Below are 26,178 nucleotides of genomic sequence, written 5' to 3'. Positions count from 1 at the left end.
AAGCCACCATGGTGGGCAATGACTGCCCAGGGCCAGGATGCAGGGCCAGGGACCTGCAGGCAGGATGTTGTAGGCCTTCACTTTAAAAATGAGAGTGACAGGACACAGCAGCCTCTCATTCTTCCCATGGAAAAACTGGCCTAATGAGCCATGGCTCACAGCACTGGAACCTTACACAGATGGCACCTGCCGGACATGCCGCTGCTCAGAGTGCTGGCCCCTTAAGCAAACGGCACCTGCCAGGGACCTGGTGCTTGTTCCTATCCTGTCTGTGACAACCTCAGCTCCCCCATCCCCATACTCGGGCTGAGCCGCAGAGCAGGGGGTTGCCACTGGCCCTGCAGCTTCAATGAGCCTAGCAGGGAAAAAAAAAACCAAAAGCAAACACTTGGGAGAATAACTAAGCAGCAAGCACTCATTACACAGGGATATAACCCAGAAGCAAGCTTTCAGTACACAGGAATATAACCCAGCAGCAAGTATTCAGTACACAGGAATATAACCCAGCAGCAAGCATTCAGTACACAGGAATATAACCCAACAGCTAACACTCAGTACCAGCAGGTACTCAGCATGGGAAGATAACCCTGCATCAGGCACTCAGTATGTGAGAAAATAACCTTGTAGCAGACAGTACCAGGAACATAGCCCTACAGGTACTCAGTGTACAGGAACAAAACCAAGCATCATGCATTAGGCAGGAACATGCCCCAGCAGCAAGAACTCAGCACACAGGAACATAACCCAGTGGCAAATAACATGCAGGGGCATAGCACAGCAGTAAGCTCTTGGTGTGCAGAGACATAAACTAGCAGCAAGCACTCTACACACAAGAACATAACCAAGCAGGCACATAACTGAGCAGGCACTCAGGACATAGGAATGCAGCACACATTCAGTGCACAGGAACATAATGCAGCCACCACCTGCTGCTGTTCCAAGCTCAGAAGCCTATGGTGCTCCTTGCAGGAAATGGTGACCTCAGTGTCATCGAAGCAGAGCCCAAGTTGCCAGAGCACTGGTCCAGGTCACAACTAACTAGAAAAGAACACTGAGAAAACACTGCTCTTGGTTTCAGGAGAGGCTGCATCAAGGACAAGCCTGGTCTGAACAGCAGAACTTGTCAGGCAGAGGAAAGAGGCCTGGACATTTATCTCTGGATGCAGAACCCAAAGTATGGACTCCATTCTGTCTGCACAGCTCTGGTGCCATTCCCTACTCTCCCCCAAGGTCTGCTGCATCCTGCTAATTGCACATCCTGAGTCTCACACCCACCTTCCTGAGCCTGGTCCTAGAGGGCACTGGTTTACCAGGACAGACAGCCTCCCACTACATAGTATACCCAATGTCCTAAGATCTTGGTTTTGTTTCATTCTATGCTAAAGACCAAAGCCAAGGCCTTGTGTACACTAGACATGCAGTCTACCTCTGAGCTCTATTCTCAGGCATTTGATCTTGAGAACGAATGTCCCTTTGATCTTAGACTTGTCTCGCTAGCACCATGTAATACAACCAAGAGATGTTGCTCCTGGTACAAGCTATCTTCAACTCTATAGGTTCTGTCTATGATCCTCTGAACCTGCCTATGTCTACAAAGTCCTTGTTCTGTCCATCTGTTTCATAGCTTCTCCAGCCTTCCCTGCTGCCCTCCAGCCTTCTCCATCTGGGCCATGGCAATTTAAGACATGGTTTTCTAGACAGCACGGTGGGGCTGGGAAAGTGCAGTATCTAGACAGTCAGGAGCCCCAGGGTTTACTCCTAGTTCTCAGGCATCACATTCCCAACTCCTACCTGGCCTTCATTCCTCCAACATACTTCACCCTTATGTTCTGGCGTTTAGCCTGCCTAAAGTTGTCAGACTGAATGTATGTGCCTGAGTGCTTGCCCTGCAGGAACGACACAGGAAGGAGTCACTTGTGTCTGCCTACATCACCTGGACACGATCTTCACTCAGAGGCAACCCTTGTGCAACCCTCAGCAACTCAGACACATGACTACCACACTCCTACCAGGAATCTGGCACCTGGCCAGGCTCTTTCACCAGAAGTGTCTTCAAGAGTCCAGTTCCTCTCAGAAGGGCAGGGTGAAAGCATTTGTCTAGGGAGAGGTAGATGGGGAAATTATTCATAATACACTTGCCCAAGTGTTTAAGAACAGAGATATTTCTACCCTAAGGGCCTCAACTCTGCCTGGCATCCACTTGGACATGCCCATGAGTCTATAAAAGTTCTGAGAAAGCTGGTAGGTATGGATAGGCCATGGCCCTCTCCACTCTGCTTGCCTGCTGTCTGGGTTGAGTCTCTGGAGGGAGGAGCAGGAGGACAGTGGCCTGGGGCTTCAGGACCTGGGCTCCAAGCCTTGTTCTGCCCCCAAATCCAGAGTGATCTAGGCAAAGTGCCCCTCCTCCTCTTGGTCTCGATCTCTAGGATTTCAGAAGGGAGGAGGACTCACAGGGTGACATCACTGAATCTCCCATTCACACCGGCCTTCCAAGGCCCCTCCTTGGTCTAGATTCTTGTGGGATGGGAGGGCAGGTAGGTAGAGAATGGAGTAAGTCTTATCTCTCTTTCTCCAGTGGAAAAACCCCAGTCCTGCTGCCTGGTTCTGTGTAGCTGACTAAGGAGAGGGTGGGAAGCCGACTGCTAGCCTGATGGGCTGAGGTTTAATGAGGCCAGACAGTCACTAGGAAAAAACACCAGCCCTGCCAAGTAGCCTTTATTTCTGCATAGCTTCCCCCAAGGATGCCATCCCCCTCTACAATCCTCTCACAACCATATTCCTGTCACCAATCTGCAGAATCAAACAGGAAGCAAAGGACAGGGCTCTGTAAGTCATCAGTTTCAGGTGTGTAATATTTGCACCTTCTTTATCTGGCAAAGCATCCTGATGTTTCCAGAGACAACAGAGAAGCCTGCCTGCCCACCCTTCTTTCTCTAAAGCTGGACCATTTCTGATATCCTGGGATTTTAGTCAAAAGGGAGCATGATCCCTCAAGCCAGCCTGGCACACAGGAACACTGTTCCTGAGCAGGAATACTGTGAACTGTCAACCTCTGTAAAGGTGGTAACTGCGGTCAGTGGAAGCTGACTGAGGCCCAGATTCAGCCAATAACATCACCCAGAAAAGTGAGGGCTCCTATGTCCACTCTTATCATCTGTGCTTCAAAAACAGAGCCTGGAAGGAGCCAACAATCAGCTCTTCCAAACTCAGCTCTCGGCCCTCCTGCCTACTCTGGCCCCGCACTGCTTCTGAGGCACAGTAGCACTCTGCACCACGTGAGTGCCACTCACCAATCTCAGTTCTACCATGGTCCTGGTCTAACTCTGAGCTAGCACTTCTCCCTCTCTGAACCTCAGTTTCTTCCTCTACACCACAGTGAAAAAGTTCAATGGTCCTGCTCACTGGCACAAGCCTTTGCTTTTCAGCGGCTATTTGTACTTTCTAATTTAAGGTTACTAGGGGAGAGTTCTGACCATATAAGAAAGATGGTCTCTAGATTTCCTCAGCTGCTCTCTGCCACCTCTTCCTGACTCCTCCAGGCTTTGTCAGAAAGCTGGCAGCTGAGCCAACCTCTCAAACCTCTTCCTGGGTACAAGCCTATCCTCTCAGGCCCTGGCTGTGTGGCAGAGCATCATGTGAGTGGCCTGAAAACAGCAGAGGTGAGAGGTAGAAGGACTACAGCAGCACCCAGAGCACAGGGCTCTGGTGGAGGGGAAACCACCTTCCGGTATCCATCCAGGCCCCATCTCTACATCTGATATCTGTCCAGGCCCTGTTTCTACATCCGGTGTCCAACTAGGCCTCATTTCAGAAGACCAATTGGCCCACTAAAGCCAAGGCAGTGGCCCACCAAGCCAGCTCCTTCCTACAACACATCCAATACAACCATACAGGACCACCTCAAAACATAAACCACACAACACAAACACAACCCATATATGACACCACTCTATACAACAAAATCCTATATACAACCTCCACAATACAACCACATACAACACAACCTCTACACAACACTCTCTACATACTTCCCCCACACAACACACCCACACATAACTCAACCTCCACACAACACAATTCCACACAACATAATACATCGTTACACAACAAAACCCATACACAGCAAAACTTACCCAACATACACCAACTTCCACAACACAACTCACACAATACAAATCCACACACTACCCCATTACACAAAACAATCTCTTCACAACTTTACAATCCCCCACATACACAATCCCACAACACAACATACACATAATATAACTCATAAAGACAAAGTAACACACCCTAATACAACACAAGCCCAATATAACATTCCCTACATACAATAACTCAAACATGGCACAACCTACACACTATGCAACCCCACAAAACAACACAACTCCACACAGCACACAAAATCCACACAAAACATAAATCTCTATACACCAATACCTTTATAAAGTTACCCCACACACATGCAATAGACCCCTCCACAATACAATCCCCACATATAATAACCTCCACAATAACAAAACTCCCACAAAGAACAAAATCCCCACAAGACACAACTTTCACATATCAGGTAACCCAGCAGCATTCCATCCTCTTCACCTATGCATACCTAGGCCACAGCCAGCTCAGCCTAAAGGCCTCCAAGCACAGATGAAGCAGCTCTGGCATCTTGGTTTCTACCCCACTGACCACAGAGCTATGGTGGACCTGATGTATAGCAGGTGCCCAGTAGGCCTTGTCAGTGCTTGCTTTTGTGGCAAGCACCCAGCAAGCCAGCAATGGGAGAGAACACAGCTCTCACAACTAGGGAAGAAGTTCCTTCTACTCAACCTGGAGAGACCTCTGTCTTCCAATACAAGTCTTAGTCCCCTCTCTATATCCCCTAAGAGACATGGCAGGGATGGGAAAGCTCTTACAACCCTTACTGGACTTGGGTGGTGGGCCACAAGCAAGCAAGTCAGGCTTGTGTCTTAGGCAGGAACCAACTTAAGCCCTACATCCTGTGGATGAGAAGCCATCCAACTTCCCCTAAAAGTCCAAAGCTGAATTTCAAAAGCAACTCAGAAAGGGCTTCAGGCTGAAATGAGTCATGAGACATCTTTCACATGGGCCAGAGTCAAGGCTTGCTCTAACAGCGGGTGGTCCCAACAGCCCAGCAGCCCTCTCTGCAGCCAGACCCCACCCAACCCCTGCCCCTCCAAATACTACACTGACCCCCTGACCCCAAGCAAAGCTTGGCTCTTCCCCCTTCCCTGGAGACTTTGAAGATCTTGTTCACTTTACTGCCTCCCCTCCCTATTTGTCCACACAATTCATTCATTTCTTGATTCGCTCATTCAACAAAAATCCCAAAGTCCTTTGTGGAAGAGGCAGCCCAAGAAACTCCAGTTCTCACAGGGTCTGAAGAAGCGAGGCAAGCACAAAGAAACTCCTATTCTCACAGGGTTTGTGTTCTGTCAGAAGCGAGGCAAGCATGGACCAAGAAAGTCCTATTCTCACAGTGTCTGTGTTCTGTCAGGAGAAGCAAGGCAAGCATAGACTAAGAAACTCCAGTTCTCAGACTCCAGAGAACTAAGGCAAGCATGGACCAGTAGCTACTCTGACAAACAAGAGCACCAATCAGAGATGGAAACCTTAGAAGTAGGAGACCTGGGAAAGCCTGCATAAAGATGGACAATGAAGCTGGGGACCAGTGGCTCACGCCTGTAATCCTAGCTACTCAGGAGGCTGAGGTCTGAGGATCGCAGTTCAAAACCAGCCTGGGCAGGAACGTCTGTGAGGCTCTTATCTCCAATAAAAAACTACCAGAAAACTGGAAGTGGTACTGTGGCTCAAGTGGTAGAATGTTTGCCTTGAGCTGAAGTGCAGCGCCCAGGCCCTAGTTCAAACCCCACACCAACAAAAAAAAAAGATGAGCAATGAAAGGGGCCAATGGGCATCACATCTGAGCATATAGGCCTGTGGGCCTTAGCAAGAGGGAAAAACTGAGGGGGAACAAGAGTGTGTGAGTGTGTATGAAGAGTTCCAGGGGCATGGTTCCCCCTGCAGGTAGGATCAGAACTTCCCCTGTAGGAAGGTAAGTTGAACCCTCAGCAGCCCACATGTCCCCTGTCATCACCTGCCCACTTACCTGGTTCTTCTATTCAATCTTAGGAGCAAGGACAAGAAGGTTACCTGTTTATATCAGCCCTGTCATCTTGCTGAGTACACACTGCTCAGTCCCAGGGCTGGGAAGATGGCTCAGTGGTAGAGTGCTTGCCTTGCATGCATGAGGCCCTGGGTTTGATACCTCAGCACAACATAAGCAGAAAAAGCCAGAAGTGGCACTGTGGCTCAAGTGGTAGAGCGCTCACCTTGAGCTAAAGAGCTGAGGGGCAGCATCCAGGCCCAGAGTTCAAGCCCCACGACCAAAAACAAAAAAAGTGCTCAGTCTCTACGCCATCCTGCAAGGGGAATCCTGGTCACAGAGGCCCATTTTGGCCTCATTAGAAATCAAAACACTGGGCTGGGAATATGGCTTAGTGGTACAGTGCTTGCCTAGCATGCATGAAGCCCTGGGTACCATTCCTCAGTACCACATAAACAGAAAAAGCCAGAAGTAGAACTGTGGCTCAAGTGGTAGAGTGCTAGCCTTGAGTACAGACAGACTCAGAAAAAAGTGCCCAGGCCCTGAGTTCAAGCTCCAGGATTGCCAAAAAGAAGGAAGGAAAGAAAAAAAGAAAGAAACAAAAGAAGGAAGGAATCAAAACATTAGATTCAAACTTCCTAGAGCATTTTGCTGAGCCAAGCTTGCAGGCAGTAAGGGAGCAGAGAGATGAGGACAGGTCAGACTGCAATGGAAATGGCATGTGTTGTCATGACATGAGTAGCATCTTTGAGAATAAAGAAGAAAAGAATTATCTTCTAAAATTACCTGGAAAACATATGAAAGAAGCTACCTTCTCATGGGTATAACTAAAATGGTGAGCAAACATGCTTTGTCTGATTGCCGCAAACTCTGGGACAGTGTCTCCAGGTTTTTGAACATGATAGGATGAATGGGCAGATAGATGGACAGATGGGTTCTGTCGTCGTCGTCGTCTTGACAACACAAGTCTTAAAGGCTCTGAAATGCTCACTTCAAAAAAAAAAGTGACTTTCAATAAAGCCCAGGAACTAAAAAACTAGACTGCCTTTAGGACCCTTGAAGTGTAACTCTGCAAAGGGGAAAAGGGCATCTACTGAGCAGAAACAAGTTCTTTTGGGGTCCTGCTCATATTTATTCTCAGTCTGGGTGATTGTTTATAGGTGATTTTGTTGTTTTCCAACTAAAAAGAAAAGTACAAACGCAAAATTTGTGTAGCTTGGGCTGGGAAGGTGGCTCAGTGGTACAGCGCTTGCCTTGCATGCATGAGGCCCTGGGTTCGATTCCTCAGCACCACATAAGCAAAAAGAAAAAAGCCTGAAGTGGTGCTATGGCTCAAGTGGTACCTACGCTAGCCTTGAGCTGAAGAGCTGAGGGACAGTGCCCAGGCGCCCCAAGATCAGACCCAAAAAAAAAAATTTTGTGTAGTTCTGAGGACAATGTGAGCCAGGCTAGTCGTTGGGCCCTTGAGCAACAAGGTAAGCAGTCTGCCCTCTTGGGGAGGCCACACTCGGGCGCCTCCTCACTCTTCCCTTGGCACCAGCTATGATGTGCAATCAGTGTTTTCTACAGTGCCTCAATCTCACTGAGTGCCTCTGGGGAGGAAAGAATGGTCTAGTTCCCCACAACCCTGTTCCTGTACAGAAGAGTTCCAGGAATGTAGGCTGAACACATGCAAATGCACATGGGTGCCCAGGTACAAACAAAACGAGAGATGGAAAATACGTGGCTGCAGGGGAGGAAGCTATGTGCTGTTGGGCCAGCTGGAATGTGTGGTTCTGGCTGCTGGCAGAGGGGAGATAATGGAGAGGCAGGAGGCTCTGGACTTTGTCAAAGGGCAACAGGTAGACGCGGGTGGGGAAAGGACAATAAGCTGCTTGGTGCTTTCTAAAGCAGCAGCAGTGAGTTCCATTATGGTGCTGTGCAGTAGCTGTGTGCCAACTGGAGCAGTGCTTACCAGCTCTCTTGGCTCCTACAGACACACGCCTGTCTCATCGTCCATGTAACAGGCCTGCTGCATGACCCTTTCCTTTCTTGACCTCAGGAGACAGGAAGTAAAAGGAACGTGCACATTTCCTTGCTTGTTTGTTCTGGCCGCTCTGGATAACCCTTGGAAAGGAAGACTTACCGAGGGCGAGTGGCTCCGCTCTCTCCTTCAAACAGGAGTTTTTGTAGCACACAGCTTTGGACAGCAGCCAACACCCCACAGGGGCCACCCTGCAGAAGACAACACATGTCACCAGGAATGCACACAGTCTGGGCCACCTCCAGCCCCAGATCACAGAACAGGGTCCCACTGCTCTGCTCCCTCACCCACAAGGTTCTCTGACCACCGGATTCTGTCCCTGAAACATAACAAGTCAGTCTGCAATTCATCATGGGATTAAAGCTGGAGGTGTCACAAGTTTTCCATCACCCAAGGGAAATGTTTCAGGGTACACAGGCTAAGGGTGGTGATTGTCTAACCCTAAAAGCCTCCTCCTCTAGGAAGAGCTCTCCCACTCTCCTGTAGCTTCTGATTGTGTGGGGGTAGGCATGGAGATTTTTCTGGAGCACAGAGAACACTTTCCCTCTTGATCTGGCCCAGGCTGTGGGTCACCTCAGGATGCTACCAGATGTCTGTATCCCTTCCTTCCCAGTATCAGGAAGGAGGCTTGAAGGGCTCCTCTCTGTAGGCTTCACAGGACTGAGCACAGGGCTGATAAGCCATCTCCATCCCTCACCCCGTATGAAGTCACTATCTCCACTTCTCACCCTTCATGAAGACCCTAAGCAGACCCTCAGAAGACATAGGACAGCCCTAGGCAGCTCCACAGATGCTTGACTTGTTTATCACAAAAGGGACATGCCCCAGTATGCACAACAGCCTGGCAGAAGGCCCTCAGAGGCCTCCAGAGTCACCTGCCTTGTTCTGCACAATGCCGTATTTTAGTGAGTCACTGTCGTTAAAGGAAAAACTCTGAAGCTTCCACTCTTCATTGAAACAGCAAAAAGCAGAACCAAACAGAAGGGTCTTGACTTCCTGTGGAAAGAAAGAGTCTTACTGACTGTTTTCTCATGGGCATAACCCGCTGGAGTTGTTTGGAATTCTAATGGGACCATGCCCTTTTTGGCAGGGTGTCTCTTCTCTATTTTGCAGGCCCATTCTTCTCATATTTGAGGGCAGAGAAATCTGACCTTGAGGGTCTTACCTCTGAAACATCTGCAGACCAGACCAGCCTGAACTGACAAGGGCCAACGTCTTTGAAAGCTCTTAAAAATAATCCTGATGCTTGGGCCACAGGCCAGGCCAATAAATCCAAATTCCTGAGGGTGAGACCTGGGTATCAGTAGGGTTGTTGTTTTTGTATTGTTTTATTCCGTTGTTTTTCTGCACTGCTCCCTAGCACATGTCAAACCAAGGGCCCTCCACATGTTAAGCAATGGCTTAGTCACTGAGTCAGAATCCCCAACACCACTATCAGTAGTGGTTCACTTTGCAGTCAGGTTTAAGAAACAGTACTCTGGTACCTGATGGTATCCTAACCTCTACCTTTATTAGCATACAGCAATGTCCATTTGTTTACATTTTGTTCAGGGGTGCTTTTACATCCTAGCAGAGGTGAATAGCTGCAACACATACCATAAAGCGAAGTCTAAAATATACGCTCTAGTTCTCTGCAGGGAAAAAAAATAATCCCTTCTCCAAAGCCACCTGTTGAGTGACCCATGAACTCCACATGAACATTCCAAGTGACCCCATCGACCCCGCCTTAACACTCCCAACTGGAGAGAGGCTCCCACTGTCTCCCAAGGCAGTATCACCTTTCTTCCCAGATTTCCAGGTGATATTGAGCTGACTTTTTACCTCCCACCTTCCCCAAGCCTCAGGAATACCAACCTCCCCCACCACTATCACCACGGGGCCTCAGACCAGCACCTCCATGGTGGACTGCATGCCTAGTCCTGGTTATACATCCCAAGGGACGCTGAAGCCTCAAGTAAGCCTCAGGACCACCAGGTGGACTTGACAGCTTCTACCCTGGACTTGCTTAGATCAAGCCTTTCATACAGACCAGGCCTACTCTCTTACTTTACATTTGAGTAGGTTCTTCTGTTTCTTTCTTTTCCTTGAATATGAAGAGACCTCTTTAACAGAAGCATCTGTCCTATGTCATATGGCTTTCTGGCACAGGTGGCTCACATCTGTAATGCTAACTACTCAGAATGCTCAAGACTCCAGTTTAAAGCCAGCCTAGGCAGCAAAGTCTGTGACACTCATCTCCAATTAACCACCAAAACCCCAGAGAACCTGTGGCTCAAGTGGTAGAGGATTAGCCTTGAACAAAACACCTAAGGGACAGCACCCAGGCCCTGAGTTCAAGCCTCAGGACTGGCCAAAAAAGAAAGAAGTGAGCTGATGGTACATTGGGTATGTGAACTCATCCATCTGGGCTGTTTCCCTCTTGTAACAACTATAATCATGCAGGTGTCTGAAATGCATCTCCTAAGAGCCAAGAAACTATACAGATTCTGGTTTTCTGGATGAATTCCATCTCTGTCTCCTAGTCACAGGCTAGCATCTCTGGAGCAAGCATAGTGTAGTCAAGATCTCATGTACCCTGAGACCTGTCCCTCCTCTCCTATCTTCTCTTCTCCTCTCTATAGGCTGGGCTTTGAATCTTCAAATTTTCTGAGCCCCAGTCCTCCTCTCCTCTTCTCTCCATGGGCACTGATTTCCCCCACCACTCTTGCTGGTAGTCTCTGGGACCTCCAAGAGCCAATCTCTCTGCAAAGAGCCACAGCCTATGATGCCAGATAGCCAGAGCACACACTCCTCACTTTGGGGTCTCTTAAATGTGCCTGACCCTCTGTGGCTTCAAAAGCAAGAAGCAGATTAGAGGCAGAAGGGGGGAAAAAACAGGAACCTTCTAGAAAAATCTTGCCCTTCTTGATTTGTGTTATGGGAAATGTCTCCAGAGCTTCCATCTCCTCCTGGTCCTGGCAGAAAGGCTGCTGGAAGACTTCAGGAAGGACACTCCATCTTGCAGGATTCTCAGGTCAAGAGGAAAAAGCAGCCAGCCTGACACCTGAGGAGCCACTCTCCTTTCCCACTCACCCTACTAGTATCCCAGGGCCCCCTGCTGTGGAATCTGTCATGGCTGGGAACCTGCTTCCGGTGTCCTGTGGCCACAGCCCATCCAAGAGGCCACAGGGGCAAACAGAGATGGTAGTGAAAAAATGCATCCTCCCTATTATTCCCTTGCTGTGGCTGGCTGAAGCCAGTCTGGGAGCCCAGGGAGGAGCAGACCAAGCCTTGGGGACAACTGTCTCACTCCCACTGCAGGCTGGCAGTGCCCATTAGCACTGTGCTGAGGAAGCTCTGCAATATCTGGGTGAGGAGGAACACCCTTTGTCCTGGAGAGGGAAAGGGAGCAGCCAGAACTCAAACAGTTTCCTGACCCTCAGTTCAGGTTTTTTTCTAAGTCACACTCAGATCTCAATTTCTATAGTGACTAAGAGATTACAATGAGAAATACTGAACCAAAAATATCACAGTGACCTTATCCACATTGAGATGTATTTAACACAGCATTCTCCTTACATTTCTGAGCTGTATTTACCTTTGCCAGTGCAAGGTCAATTGGCTCTGATGCTATTTGTAATCTGAGCACTGATGGGCTAGGAGACAGAATGATTTCTTCCCTCACCAATTCATCCTCTATGTCCTCTGAAAAACAAAAACAAGAGGATTACTGAATGACTTGCAGAGAATAGACCAGGAAGTCATTAACACAATGAAGTTGGAAAAGGTTTGGATGAGGGGCAGGTACTTCTACACTACCCCAGTCCCTGCTCTGCAGCAACCAGGGCTCCACCAGAAGGAAAGAAATTTGCAGGTCAAGAGGGATCTTGCTCCTTACCATAACCCCTCCCCTCATCGTGCCCCGGGAATGATCATGGATGGTGCACTAGAAAATGCCACATTTGGAGTAAACCACACCCCCAGATGTAAGCCATGGAGCAGTTCCTTAACAGAAGGTCAACAGGCAGGAGAGCAGGCTCATTTTTCTTCTATTTGTTTAGGTCCCAGACTGGGACTTGAACTCAATACCTTCCAATTTCACCTACTGGCTAACCTTCTACCAACTGAGCCACACCTCCAACCCCTAAGTTTCATTTCTCATAACCATTTCTCAGTACTGTGACTGATATTTACTGATGCCTTGGATTCTGTCATGGACCTCCACAGCAGTACAACTACCGCTGTCAAGTGAAACTGTCAGGTGACACAGGCATGATACACCTCGGGCTGACTACATGTCATCTAGTCACTCTGCCCACCCCTGGACCTCCAGCTAGAAATAATGCAAAGCCATAGACTGGATGGGTCCTCTATCAGTCCTAGAGTCCTCTGAAACACCACCTTCAACTTCTCAACTGGCTCAGGTCCCTGCTTACCCTTCCAACTTCTGCCACTGAATCTCCTAGAGTGCATGGGTGAAGGACCTGAGGGAAAAGAACATCCAGCCATCATGCTGATAAAGCCAAGCCCAGCAGATGCCAGAGCCAGAGCAAGGCAAAGGGGCAGGGCCAACATCCCCAGGACACCGCTTGTGTCTTATTCTGCCACCTCACTTTCTCTCTGCCGGAGTCAGCCACAGCGTAGGCAAACGCCTAAGGCCCAGTTCAGTGAACGAGGAGTAGATTCTGCCTTTGTAAAAAAAGAGGGAAAAATGTCTGGAATATAAGTAAGTTGAATTTAAATGAGAGCATTTCCTAAACACTTCAAAAAATGCTACTGTATCCATGCGTTTACAAAAAATAACCTGAAATATAGAGTTCAGATGTCCACCCAGTGACATGAATGGAGCTTGAAAACATGGCACAGGCAGAGAGAGTAAGAAATCAATTGAGCTATTTTAACAGAATATTGAGCAAAAAATGCATGTGCACTAAACAACACTACACTTCGTGTAGGAACAGGCACACACACACACACACACACACACACACACACACACACACACACAGATACTGCTCTTTGATGTGAGCTAGAGGAAACTAAACAGAAATGAGGATGTCTGACAGCAGGTTTGCAAAGGTCCACACTGAGAGTTTTGGCTGGAAGAAGAAATGTATCTAAGGCCCCAGACAATGGGGCAGAGCTCCCTAAGTGATGCCAACAGGCCTGAGGAGCTACTGCTTGCGGACAGACTGTCTCTGGAAGCATATGGAGGCAGTATTTCAGCCTATTTGAGTCTTCTGTTTAGTCCGATGTTGTCAGGAGGAACAGGGTCTGTGACATGCTTTGCCCAGCCTATGAAGTGAGTCAGGGAGGGAGGCTGAAGCCTATGACACACAGACATGAAGAACTCCGTGAAGCAAGCAGCCAAGAGAGGTTGATTTCTACAAGGAAGACCTGGCTGCATGCAGGGAGCTAGTTCTAGACCAGATGTGGTGAAGAGGCCTTCATGCAAGGGAAAAATACATTGCTCCAGAATAATATGTTAGCCAAGCAGACAAAACTGTCATTGATGCCAGTGGTTGAGAATGCTATTTTTAAGGCCCTCACATGAATGTCTGGTTGGAAAGAAGCAAGGAATTTGTGTCCCATTGCATTTTGGAGGAAAAACTTGCACAGTGATTGCATTTCACTTCAGGTGGGATCAGAGAAAGCAAGAAATGTTGTGTCACCAAATTTTATGCCTTATTTCTGAGCTGCCATTGTGTCTCTCCCCATGAGACTCTTTTTTCTCTCCAATTGACTATCTTGGTGAGTGGGTCCCATAGTCTCTTCTCCTCCATCTCCTTATCCTTTCTTAAAAACCACTAGCTGTGCTAGCCGGGAGGGGTCTGCTTTCTTGCAGAAAATGTGCAGATGCACTTCAAACAGCTAGCTTCTGAGAATGGCTAAAAGCCTTCCTTCCAAGAGAAGCGCTCTTGTTCAAAAGGCCGGGAACTGCTTTGCTTTGTGTCCAAACAAGTGCCTTTCCTTGGAAAATCTTCAAGCATAGTGCCTCCCAGAAGGCCTTAGATGCCAGGGCTTCCTGGCTCCATCCTTCACTCGGCATTGCCTTGTACAGAAACCTGCCCTTCCTGGGCAAGGCTGATGGCCCCACCATCGTTTCTGGGGATTTGGACTGAAGCTCTTGGATCTCTGAAGTTAGTTAAGCATTATAAATAAGCCCTGCCTCCCTGTGCAGGGCTGCCGGCTTTCATACTGATCAAAGCAGACGAGATCATCTCACTCACAGAGACTATACGCTTACTTGAGGGGGGCACACTCTCTTCCTGCTGCTTGAAAGGAATGCTTAAAGCAGGAAGAAAAACTGAGAATGCTTGTATGCTGGGAAGGCCCAACAGATAGTGGCTGGCTTCCAGAGAAGCAAATACTCAGAGCCCTCAAGTCTCCCATCACACACATATCCCTTGGCTGCCACCGTTGGTTCTGACTTTCTTTTTCCAAGAACAGAGAACTGTGTGCAGACAGAAAACTGCTCTAAAACCAGAGCAGAAAGATAGGTTCTGTATCTTTGTCTTAGAAAGTACTTACACAATGGCTTTCAATTCATGAACGTGGAAGGTAAATTCACCTTGCACACTTATTTCACTGTGTATCTTATACCTCAACCAGACACTCAGAAACTTTTTTAAATATCAGGCCTCCCTAAGCAGAGCTATGCTAATACCATGGTCTACAACTGTCTCTGGAAATCTTCATAGGGTCTAAATGGTCCTAAGAGAAACTCCAAATGGAGAAAGGGATCCTCTGAGAGGATACCATAAATTATCAATCCTTCTCCAAGGATTTGTCTAAGACAGCAAGACAAGCATAGAAAAGACATCAACAGGACAGGGGCCTGTCCCTGCTTCCTGAGGTCAGGTAGAAGAAAAGCATACTCCCCAGCCAGGAGGAAGCCCAACCAGTCTCCGAGGGCTCACACCTACCAAGCCGAAGGGCACCCAGCTCATCATCCACTTTGTCAGATACCAATCGATTATTCCTGGAAAAATAAAATAAAATGTCAGTGTACCAGAGGAGAATGGCAAAGAAACCTAATAGCCTAGGAAGGTAGGAGGAGCTGAGAAAGGGTCAGGAGCTGCGGAGTTCTTTCCAGTGCCAGCCTTGCCACAGTGTGTGACTCAACAACTCACCTCTCTCAGCCACAGGCTCCACATGGGGTGACATCAAATGGCCTTCGAAGTGTCTGTAGGGGCTCTACTATCACATGCACTCCTACTAATTGAGGTTGGAAGACCCTGTGGTTTACACTTGCCAAGCACCAAATGTCAACATGTTTCACTGATGTCTGTGTCTCATACAGAGAGATAATCTTCAGAATCATTACATAGAATGCTTCCATCTCGTTTCTGAGTTCTCTGCTGGTTTGTTTCTCTGAGCTTCTTGTAAAGTCACCAGTGGCCATGTATTGAGACTTAGAACTTAGGCCACAACTTTTTGTTACCTGAGAAAGAGATTCTGTGATTCTGATTTGTAAATGCAGGTATGTGCACAGAGCATCTTATAATGATCCACCTGTGTGGAAGCTCCCCTTAAGAGTTTGCCTCCAGCATACATCAATCCAAACTAAAGGAAAACCATTTTTTAAAAGAATGTATTCAAAATAACAACATTATATCACTCTCTAAATACCCATTTACTATGTTCAAAATGACAGCTCTTTTGAAGGTGGCATTGAAATATGTTTCCCTCCAACATCCTTGCAGGATGAAATATGACCGAAGTAACAATCGTAGTCTTGCAGAGTGCACCCCATTGAGCTGGCTTCCTCTGGAGGATGTGTGATGGGCGTGAGTGGAAGACCATAGAGGACGTGCAGTACTCAGCCAAGAGTGCACACAGATTCAGAGTCTACAAAACAGCGCTCCCTTCTCTTCCATCCCCTCCTTTCCCTCAACCTTTTTCTCTTCCTTTTTTTCCTTCTCTTCCTCCTCTTGATCCTCCTTCTCCTCCAACACAGTGCTCCCTGCCCTCCATACCCCTTCTTGACCTCTTCCTCTTCCTCCTCTTCTTCTCCCTCCCCCTCTCCTCCTTACTCAGTCAGGCAGCACCTCCATGCAAAGCCCAAACTCCTAGGACTCTGTGGTTGTTTGTGGGAGGTGGAGTAGAGGAATGCACTAGAAAGTGGGCTAAGATACACAAGGGAGATCACTACAGAGATCCCACACAGTAGGAGGAAGAACTATGCTCAACTTTCACAGAAGCCTCATCATGCCAGGTTTTCAGCCCACCTGCTCCACAGCACAGCTCAGTACCTGGGCTTCCTCTGTCCCTGTCCTACATAAGTGTGCTTCTTCCTGCCATTTCAGTAGGGGACAGCAGAGGCTAAATATCTCAGGACACATGAGTCTGCTGGTGTCCCACCTGAGCACTTCTGCGTTAGCTCTCCCATCTCACCTTCAGTGTCCTAATGATGTCCTAAGGGTTTCCTGACCTCCAGTGTGGTGCCCCTGGCCCTTTCCCACCTTCACACATCATTGTTCTACAAGGAAAGTCTGGCCATGACTGCTGTCTGGCTGCAATTTTTCAATCACCATCAACAATACCACATTTATAACAATAACAAATTCCTTCTTTGACTATTCAGGCATTGTACTAGGTGCCTTGCAAGCTTCAAAAGTTATCTGCTTCTCATAACAGTCTTCCAAAGCAGTTATTGTACCAAGTCTGAGAGGCTTCATAATTTCTCCAGGGTTACACATCAAGTAAGTAGCAGCATAGGAACTAAAACTCAAGCAATGACTCCAAATATAATGGCAATAGCCTTATGGAATAAAATCTAGCCCACTGGGCCTCCCCATAGGTTCTCCATAGCCTGGCTCTCACAGATTCATCTGCTGTGACCCACCATCGTCCACAGGTAGGAATGTCTCATGCCAAGCCCTGCTCACTCTACCTGGAACACCCTAATCCCCTTAAGACCAATTGAAACAGGACTTCATTCATTCAGGCCTTCATGCATTCCTCCACAACCCAGCACTTGTACAGAGCCATCTGGCAGGCCCACTTTCCTGCCTGGAAGACCACCAAAGGTGCAAAACACATAATGAGGTGTGCCATGGTAGACTGGTTCCTAAACATGCCCATGTCCTACTTCCCAGACTTCAGGTGTTTGCCTTACATGGCTAATGGGAATTTTGCAAGTGGGATGAAGCTAAAGGCCAACATGGTGAGACTGTCCCATATCCTCTGGATGGGACCAATCTAATCACATGGTTCCTTATAGGGGTGAAGAACCTTTTCTCTGCCTACAACCATTTGGATATTTATATCATCTGCAGGCCACAGAAAACTATCAGTGCAGGCAGACTGCCACAGGCAGCCAATGAGAAGCATACAAGAAGCATATACCTCTGTCCTGTTATGTACCAAATGATTTTAAAAACCTGATATAGTACATTGGCCAGTTATTCCCCACCGTTTACAACATAAGGGCACAGCAAAAGAGATCTGAGCCAGAAGAGGATAAGCTAAGATGATACAAGCAGAGTGAGTGGTGTGCAATGCAGATGGAAGAGGGCCACAGCCAAAGAATACATGGGTAAAAAGAACAGAGGTCTCCCTAGTAGCCTCAAGAAAGCAGCACTGACCAAACCTTGGCTTTAGCTTAGTGGAACTGGTTTCAGATTTCAGCCCTCCAGTGCTGTGAGACAATAAGTTTATGCTGGTTTAGGCCACTGAGTTTGGTGATTTGCTATGACATCACTGGGAAGTGATAGGTCTGCTAAGAGTTGTAAATAAGAAGGAAGAGAAGGTAGCAGAATTCTCTTGGTCTCACACATCCCACAAATCCAGCATAAGTCCCAGCTCCATAAACAGATGCTGAATGCCAGAGTGACTCTCACAGAAGTTAAGTGACTTAAACAAGGTTGTACAACTTAGAAGTGCCAGAGCCAGCTAGCCCTTGACTTCAAATGCTCTTTGTTCTTCTCCAATTTTTACCCCCTTCCTTGGCCCAGACTTCCTGGAAACCATGGGATAAAGCCCAGTCCCTGAACTGTTCCTGGCTTCTGAGGGCAGGCAAATGGCCTCAGGCATGGTGAAGGTGGGGATGGTGTATCTGCTGGATGGGAAACAGCAAGACCTCTCCCTGGTCATAGGACTTCCCCTCAGAGAGCCACTCATCAGCTGCAGAAGCAGCTAAGAAACTTGGTGCCTATTTGCCCTCTCACTAAAGGAGACCTTAGTGTGCTCATACATGGAGAATGTGCAATTGTTCCTTTCATGTGTCCCTTTGTGGCCAACAAAATGCAAAGTTTAAAAGGTCAGTTCAAAAGCATGTTCTTGCCTTTGAGTGAAACTACTATGAACAATGGCAGAAAGATAAATTGAGGGCTTCAAAATACATTCTTAAAGTGCCATTGTGTAGATAACCCTAACCCAGAGACATGTGACAAAGTGTACATCTAATAAATCCAAGGGCGCTGGCGGCAGACACCAGCCTGCCTGCTCTGCCTGAGGCCTCCACCTCATACTCCACTTCCCTTGATGTCCCATACAAAGAGGCAAAGGCTGGGCCCTGGGTTCAAGGTACACAAGGCCTAGACTTAATCAATGCCTGACTAGTAGACTCACCAAGAGCCCTGGGTTCTTATCCCTTTCTCCCTTCTGTTTGGCCCTGGGCAAGCCACTTGTCTTCTGGAGACAGCAGTTCTTTCACTCACAACAGGCCAGGCACGAAGCTCTAAAGGACTGATGTGCTCCAGGCATAGTCATCAGGAAAGTACATACTGCTCTTCAGTAAATGACCCTCAGTAGTCACTCACTAGCTCTTAACACAACATAGAGGATCCAGCAGCTCCAGCCTCTGTCTGTACTGGACATTGGCTGGATTATTTATTATTATTCTTTCCAAAAGAAAGGTATCCTATGAGAATGAAGGCACAGATCACCAACCCAATGAAATACCAGATCCCAGCATCAATGGAGCTTAAACTGACCACCAATCATACAGCCTAAGAATCTAGAATGTAAGAAATTAACATAAATTTTCCCAAGACAGTGACAAACCAGGATACCTAACAGAAGTAATGTAAGTTTCTTAAGTCCTACTCAATATATGCTTAAAATTATAAAACACTCTTGAACACAGGAGTAAGTGACTGATGCACCCTGAATCAAAGCTGGTAGACACAGAAAATAAAGACTTTGAAGAACTTGAGATAATAGAGCGACAATCTAAGACATATTGTAAATTGGAGCCATCAGGGGGAATGTTTTTAAAGGCATGCAAATTATAATAAAAGAAGCAACTATGGGAGAGGAACAAGCATCTTTGAAGAGTAAATGCAGTCACTGTAGTAATTAAATGTGCACACATCACATGGTGTTACAGATGATACACAACATATTGGAAGAGATCCACAGTCTGCTCCTAAAGGAAGTGGGGAGGGAAGATGAGGGAGAGGGAGAGAGAGAGGGAAAGAGAGAGAGAGAGAGAGAGAGAGAGAGAGAGAGAACAGGAAAATGCTACTCTATAGAACACAGCCAACTAATAAATGCAAAAGAAAAGTGAAATTAGAAAACTACCACTTAATACTAATTTAATCATTTAATGGAAAGAGATCATTGATGGATTGCTAATACCACTGGATGAGAGGTTTTTAGGAACGGGACATTCACATGATTGAAAGTTATAGATTATTAATTGCAAAAGGGAAACTTGTCTTTACGATACTGGAATAACTGATACAAACCATCTTCACAGAATGATTCACCTTAGCATTACCAAAAATAAACTGACATCACATGCTCCTGTTGGGATATAATAGGAGGTATATACATCAAGTATATGCACTGCCTTTGCCAAATAAAACAAACTTACAAATCTAGAATATGGGCATTCATAGAAGACAACAAGCCTATATTCTTAAAGAAAAACTTGAAAACTAAAAACTTGACACCAGAGAGGCATATCAACCAATAAAGTAAATAAATGCTAACTGGACCTTGGGTTGAAAAAGTAAAGCTTCAAGGATCATTTGGGAGACATCTGAGAGAAATTTGCTCAGGGCTCCATATTACATGATGTAGGTATATAATGTGCAGTTTCTCATGTGTGAGAATGGCATTGACTGTGTGGTAGAACTTGCTTGTCCTTATGAAATATAAGCTGAAATGTTAGGAATGAAATGCCAAGAAACTGAGTTACTCAGTTTTATACAAATCCATGTATATATGTGTGTGTGTGTGTGTGTGTGTGTGTGTGTATATATATATATATATAAACATGTAGTATATATTGTGGAAGAGGAAAGGTGAGAGCAAAGAATAAATGTGGCTAAATATTAACAGCTGCTGGATTTAGTTAAAAGGTACATTAAGTGTTCATTATGCAATTTTTTCAACTTTTGTACAGATTTGAACTTTTTTAAAGTTAAGAAAAGACTTTTGGTAATCTTAAACTCTATATTGCACACAGTGAAGAGATAATTGACAAGAACCTTGCCTGGAATACAATTCAGTCAAAACAAAACAATATTGAAAGAGTAAATAAGAGATGCAGAAATTATAGAAGGAAAGAAATTATAGAAGGAAAATGGAATGTGAGAAAGGAAAACACTGAAAAAACCATTGCTAAAAACTTTCCAGATACCAGCCCAGATATTCCAAGCCTCAATGAGACATATAAAACTAAATGCACACTTAGATATGTCACACTGAAACTACCAGATACCAAAGAGAGTTTTAAGTCACAGAGCAAATAGTAGTGACTTCTCAAAAGTAAGGCTGTAAGAAAGGCACAATGGGGGGGGGCAGGGGGAGGATAGGAAGGGATGTAAAGAGAAACAAAGGAGGAGGCTACAATGCTTGATAAGAAAGGTACTCATGATCTTGCCCATGTAATTGCAACCCCTCTGTACAGTATTTTCACAATAAAAGCTATATATATATATATATATATATATATATATATAATAAAATTTTTAAAAAGAAAAGCACAATGAGCCAATGGCTCACACCTGAAATCCTAGCTACTCAGGAGGCAGAAATCTGAGGATTGCAGTTCAAAGCCAGCCCAAGCAGGAAAGTCCATGAGACTCTTACCTCCAGTAAACCACTCAGAAAGCCAGGCACAATGCCTATGTGCATCAGATCATACAAAATTATACTTATTGAAACAAAAATAAGAAGTTTTTCTTTTTTGCTATTTTTGGGTTTTTTTTTCCTTTTTGTTCGGTATGTTCATTTATGTGTCTTCAGGAGTGTAAGGTAAATACAGAAAGGGAGGGACGAAGAGTGAACAAATGCAACAATGATACTCACTGGACACTATGTTGAAAATGAACTATAAAACTTGCAGGTGGGATTGAAGGGAAAAACTGGGAGAGAGCAAGGGAAGGGGTAATATTCTCCAAAGAGAAATGTACTCATTACCTGAGTTATGTAACTATAACCCCTCTGTACATCACCTTTATAATAACAATAGGATTTTTTAAGTAAGTCTGTAAGACAATAAAACAACATCTTCAAAGTGATGAGAAATGTATCTGTCAACTTGGACATCCTTAGCTGAAAATAAATCACTGAAGATAGGGACAAAGGGAAGACATTTTGGAGCAAAGAATGAAATTTACTCTCAAAGAGCTTCACTGAGTAATCTTCTAAAGAGCTTGTGTCAGAAGAAGGAAGGTGAACCAGAGAAGAGTAAATAGAGAATACAGAGCAATAATGAGAAGTCTGAAAAAAATTTAAATTAAAGCAATCAAAGTATAACAACCACAGCTAATCTGGGAGGACTTTAAACAAAGTAAAACAGAAATGAGAGACAATAAGCAAGGACTGTGGAAGCAAAATGACCATTTCAGAGTTAAAACTTTCTAAAATCCTTTTGTACATGCGTGCATGCATGTGCATATGTGTCAATAAGGGCTTGAACTTGAGACCTCCAAGCTATCCCTTACCTTTTTTTTTTTTTTTGCCAGTCCTGGGGCTTGAACTCAAGACCTGGGCACTGTCCCTGAGCTTCTTTTGCTCAAGGCTAGCACTCTGCCACTTGAGCCCAGCGCCACTTTTGGCTTTTTTCTATTTATGTGGTACTGAGGAATCAAACCCAGGGCTTCATGCATGCTAGGCAAGCGCTCTACCACTAAGCTACATTCCAGCCTCCCCTTACCTCTTTTGCTCAAGGCTAGTACTCTACCATTTGAGTTACACCTCTACTTCCAGTTCTTTGATGGTTAATTGGAAACAAGAATCTCACAGACTTTCCTGTCCATGCTGGCTTCAAGCCACCATCCTCAATCTCAGCCTCCTGAGTAGCTAAGATTATAGGCATGAACCACTGACATCCAGCCCTTTCATTTTTTGAGGATGTCAAGATAGTGATTAAACTTGAACTTTTAGACAATTATGATTAAAAACTTAAGAGTAACCAGAACACACTAGCTCCTGAAGGACTTACACCTGAAATACATGAGGGGAGGGGGAAGTGCAGAATTCAGGATTTCCACAGAGGGAAAGGGCAGGCAAGCCAATGAGCAGCAGCTGAGTCTTGTCTCCACTTTTGCCTCAGCCCTCTTGGGCTAGTAGTCCTGGGCTTCAGCCCTTCAGACCCACCCCACTCCAAGCCCTTTGTAGCCCCCCTATCCTGCATCCTTGCTCTTAGATGGTGGGCACAGAAGACTGAATGCTGAAAGGTCTGTGAGCCACAAATTTGAGAGCAAGCTGATACAAAAAAGGTTTTAAAAAAATCGAAATTATTCTCCTCAGAACTTTCCCACTTCCCATTTCTCTTTGGCTCCCTATGGAGCCCGAGCCAAGTGCTCCCCCAAGGGAAAGATGAGGTCCAGAGCCGCAATTGGATGGGCAGCCTTGGGAGGTCACCTGGCCTAGCCCTCAGGGTCAGCTATGGGTACTGGTAGAGGAAAGGCGTACCCCCAAGCTTCTACTGCTGAGGGCCAGTTGGACGGATGGGAGGTGTCCAGGCCTGTGAGGGCTTCCTCCACCTCCCTCTACCACTAAATCAGCAGGCGTTTTTAAAATTAAATCATAAGGAACATGCAGTCTCAAGAGGGACTGGGTTATCCAGAAGTCACCGAGTGTTCTTATGTTCACAACATGTGGTGACCTCTGTAAATGCCCACACTGGTTAGTGTTCTGGCGTAGACTTGAGACATATAGAGAAAATGTTATGGCCTCCCTTTCTCCCTCCCTCTCTCTTTCCTTTCCTCTTAAGGATGTGGAAAACTTGACTATAATTGCCTGGTCTGATATTTCCTGTAAGAAAGCTCTCTGGTTGAAACACTGTGAAAACAATCTGCCTTAACAATTCAATCCAAATAAATGATCTTCCTGAAATAAGTAAAAAAATCCCTAATTGGGAATTGGGATGCATACCCACATCTTCCTCATCCGGGTCCATGATGACGAAGGTAGGACAAAGATAGGCATCGCCTGGTGAGGACAGATTGGGGGTGGAGGGGGTCCTGATGGCCCTGCATCCTCCTGGAAAAGCCATCGGGCCAGGCTGTTTGGCTGGAGAGAACACATGCTGTACTCCTGCCTCCTGAACCATTGTTCTTCAGAGTGATGACTTCTCAGCTTAACTCTCTTTCCGTATGTGTCCCTCCTGACAGGCTTTGGCACGCGCCCTCAACAAGAAGTATGCAGAGCATGAGCAAGACTCAAAATCAAGTCCGACATTCTCCTTCCTGTATATCTATTCCATGAGTCAGGATGGACTCTGGAACATTCCAGGAACAGAGAAACAAAAATCCTAGTCTCCTTCCTTCAAAGAATTTGCAAAACAAAACTGTACTAGATATGACCTTCTTTCATGTTGTTCTTCCAATCTTCTGTTGGCTCAAGCCTTAGCATACAATTGGTATTTAGTGGATGTTCTCTGGAATCTGAGAGCTCAGAATTAACCTGGGCACCGACATCTAGTACTCAGGTTGTGAAGCAAATCCAGACCTAACCCAACCTGGCAGCCTGCAGGTAATGGGGGAGGAGAAATAAGAACTTCTCCCAAGATCCCCTGGGTGGCAGGCAAAGCCACACAGCTCATCCCAGCTTCACACATCTCATGCTTAGGACCCAGGATGCATGAGGATAAGATGTTCTGCCCTGGCAGATGGGAGAAAATCCAGCAAGATTTTATCTTCATGTCTTCTTGACCTTGTCTGGGGCTAAAGTCTCCTGGGTGTGGTTAAGTTCAGCTTCACGAGGTGGCTGGTACAGGAGGTAGGACTTGATCCACAGGCAACAAAAAGAGGATGATGCTCCACGATGAAATGTTTTCTTGAGGGAAACACTCTACAGAATTCATCCCTGAAACATGGCCAACTTCACTAAGTAGCCATTCTTCTGACACATCAAATATTATAGTGCTAGCCATGAGCTTTCTTCACCATAACCTGGTACTCCATGGACTGTTAGATTCGACCAAAGTATGCCTAATGCAAGGGGCTGAATGAGCCCAAAGGGCAGGCTGATGCTGGAGGTCCTTACCCATGCCCCAGGAGCCCTGGCTCTGAGCAGGACCCAGCCTTCATAGCAGCTGCAGGACCACTGATGATGCTTCCAACTGGGAAAGCCTGACCTGCTCCTGAGTGGAACCAGCACCCTAAGGGACAGTTCTACCAGGGGCAAGGGTTCCAAGACTGTCTCCTCATAGCTGGTTGAGAGTCCAGGACAAGAAAGGATCCCTCTGCAACTTTGGTCCAGTCCCAGAAAGTCTAAAGTCATCCTCAGAGTTATAAAAGGGAAGGAAAGTCTGCCAGGCTGCCAGAAAGGCATTACAGAAAAGTTGCCACTGGTCTCTAAAGGGGACTGGAAAGCTATGTGGAGATGTTTGCTTAGTTGTGAAGAGAAGCCATGATGAGCACCAGTCCTGCCCTTTACAGTTCCGAGGACCAAATAAACATATCCAGGGAAGTAATCCATGCCAAGAGGTCCCAGCAAACATTCAATCCACTCCACTCTGTTTGGTTAAACATGCCAAAGAATAGCAAAAACAACTTAGAATAAAGAATTTTCATTCTGAACTCTACACAACATTCCCTACTGTGAGCTTCCTCAAAGAGCCAGGAGCAGAGTTTGAAACAGCATTGTCTCTCAAGGCTTGACTCCATTTGGAAGGACAAAGATATGTCTGTTTGCTTCGAGAATGGCAAGACTTGTGCTTAAATCGTATTCTTGGAGCTCATGATTTCTTCATGCAGCCTTGGGTGTTAAGTGAGACTTCCCTTAGCTAGTGCTTCCTCCCTCGGACACTCGGGTTCTGCAACACATCAACTGTGCCCTTGAAGTAGTCACTGCTTACCCGGAAAGCACCTCTATTTTCCCATGCACTTACTGAGCACATTTTTAAATTTAACTCTCACAGAAGTCCTGCATGGTAAGCAGCATAATGACTTTACAAATGAAGACAGTCAACTGCCTGCCACACGCAGCTCATGAAACCCAGGTCCATCATGACATAAGGACAATGAGAAACAACAGTGAGGTGATGCATAAAGCACCTCACTTTGAAGATAGGGCTTTAATTTCAAGTTACTGTCTATTTAACTGTCTGAAATTTCATAAAGTTGTTTTAATGTCCTTTCTTTGCTAGAATTATAATAATAACCTGAACAGTGTCTGTTTTACCATTTCATTAACAGGACTTAAGCTGTAGGGACTATCTTCCAAAGGCCCTAGAAATGTGTTAGCATGGTTTGTAATTTTGGAAATTTTCAAAAATGAGATACTTTTATACCCCTTTCCTTAAAAGATGGCTCAGCTTATATAAATTTCAGGCCTACATAATCTGAATTGGTCTCTGAAACTGATGTTAAGTCCCCCAGTTTTTTTTTTCATTCATTTGTCTTCACTTCACTGATGCATGAATCCTCAGAATTCAAGGCCCTCTGCATCTGGTGAGTAACCCTGGTGGGTTACTGGGACTTTCTGTCTGGCCCTTGTTAGGACAGAAAGGCCATGCCAAGGCAGCTCCTACTCTTCCTTCCACTCACACTGTCATCGAGAAAAAAGAACCTCCAGGAAATCTGTACCTACTCTCCAAGCACAGAGGACTGGCTGTTCTCTGGGCCTTTCTACGAAGGAG

The 26,178-nt window shown here is 46.1% G+C and overlaps 1 protein-coding gene across 1 annotated transcript in view; it reads right to left on the bottom strand.

Moving 5' to 3' along the window:
- Positions 1–26,178, bottom strand: part of Fam188b (family with sequence similarity 188, member B) — a 90,217-nt gene that overhangs the window by 30,491 nt on the left and 33,548 nt on the right. Inside the window, exons 6-9 of the mRNA XM_013035127.1 lie at positions 15,056–15,111; positions 11,728–11,834; positions 9,030–9,146; positions 8,253–8,341 (exon numbers count right to left, since the gene is read on the bottom strand). Coding sequence (XP_012890581.1) covers positions 8,253–8,341; positions 9,030–9,146; positions 11,728–11,834; positions 15,056–15,111 — 369 coding nt within the window. The remainder of the gene's footprint in view (positions 1–8,252; positions 8,342–9,029; positions 9,147–11,727; positions 11,835–15,055; positions 15,112–26,178) is intronic.

Source organism: Dipodomys ordii, unplaced genomic scaffold (genome assembly GCF_000151885.1).
Source record: "Dipodomys ordii isolate 6190 unplaced genomic scaffold, Dord_2.0 Scaffold205, whole genome shotgun sequence".
NCBI classification, from domain to species: Eukaryota; Metazoa; Chordata; class Mammalia; order Rodentia; family Heteromyidae; genus Dipodomys; species Dipodomys ordii.
Note: the sequence above shows the minus strand (reverse complement) of the source record. Positions and strands in the feature narration are given on the sequence as shown.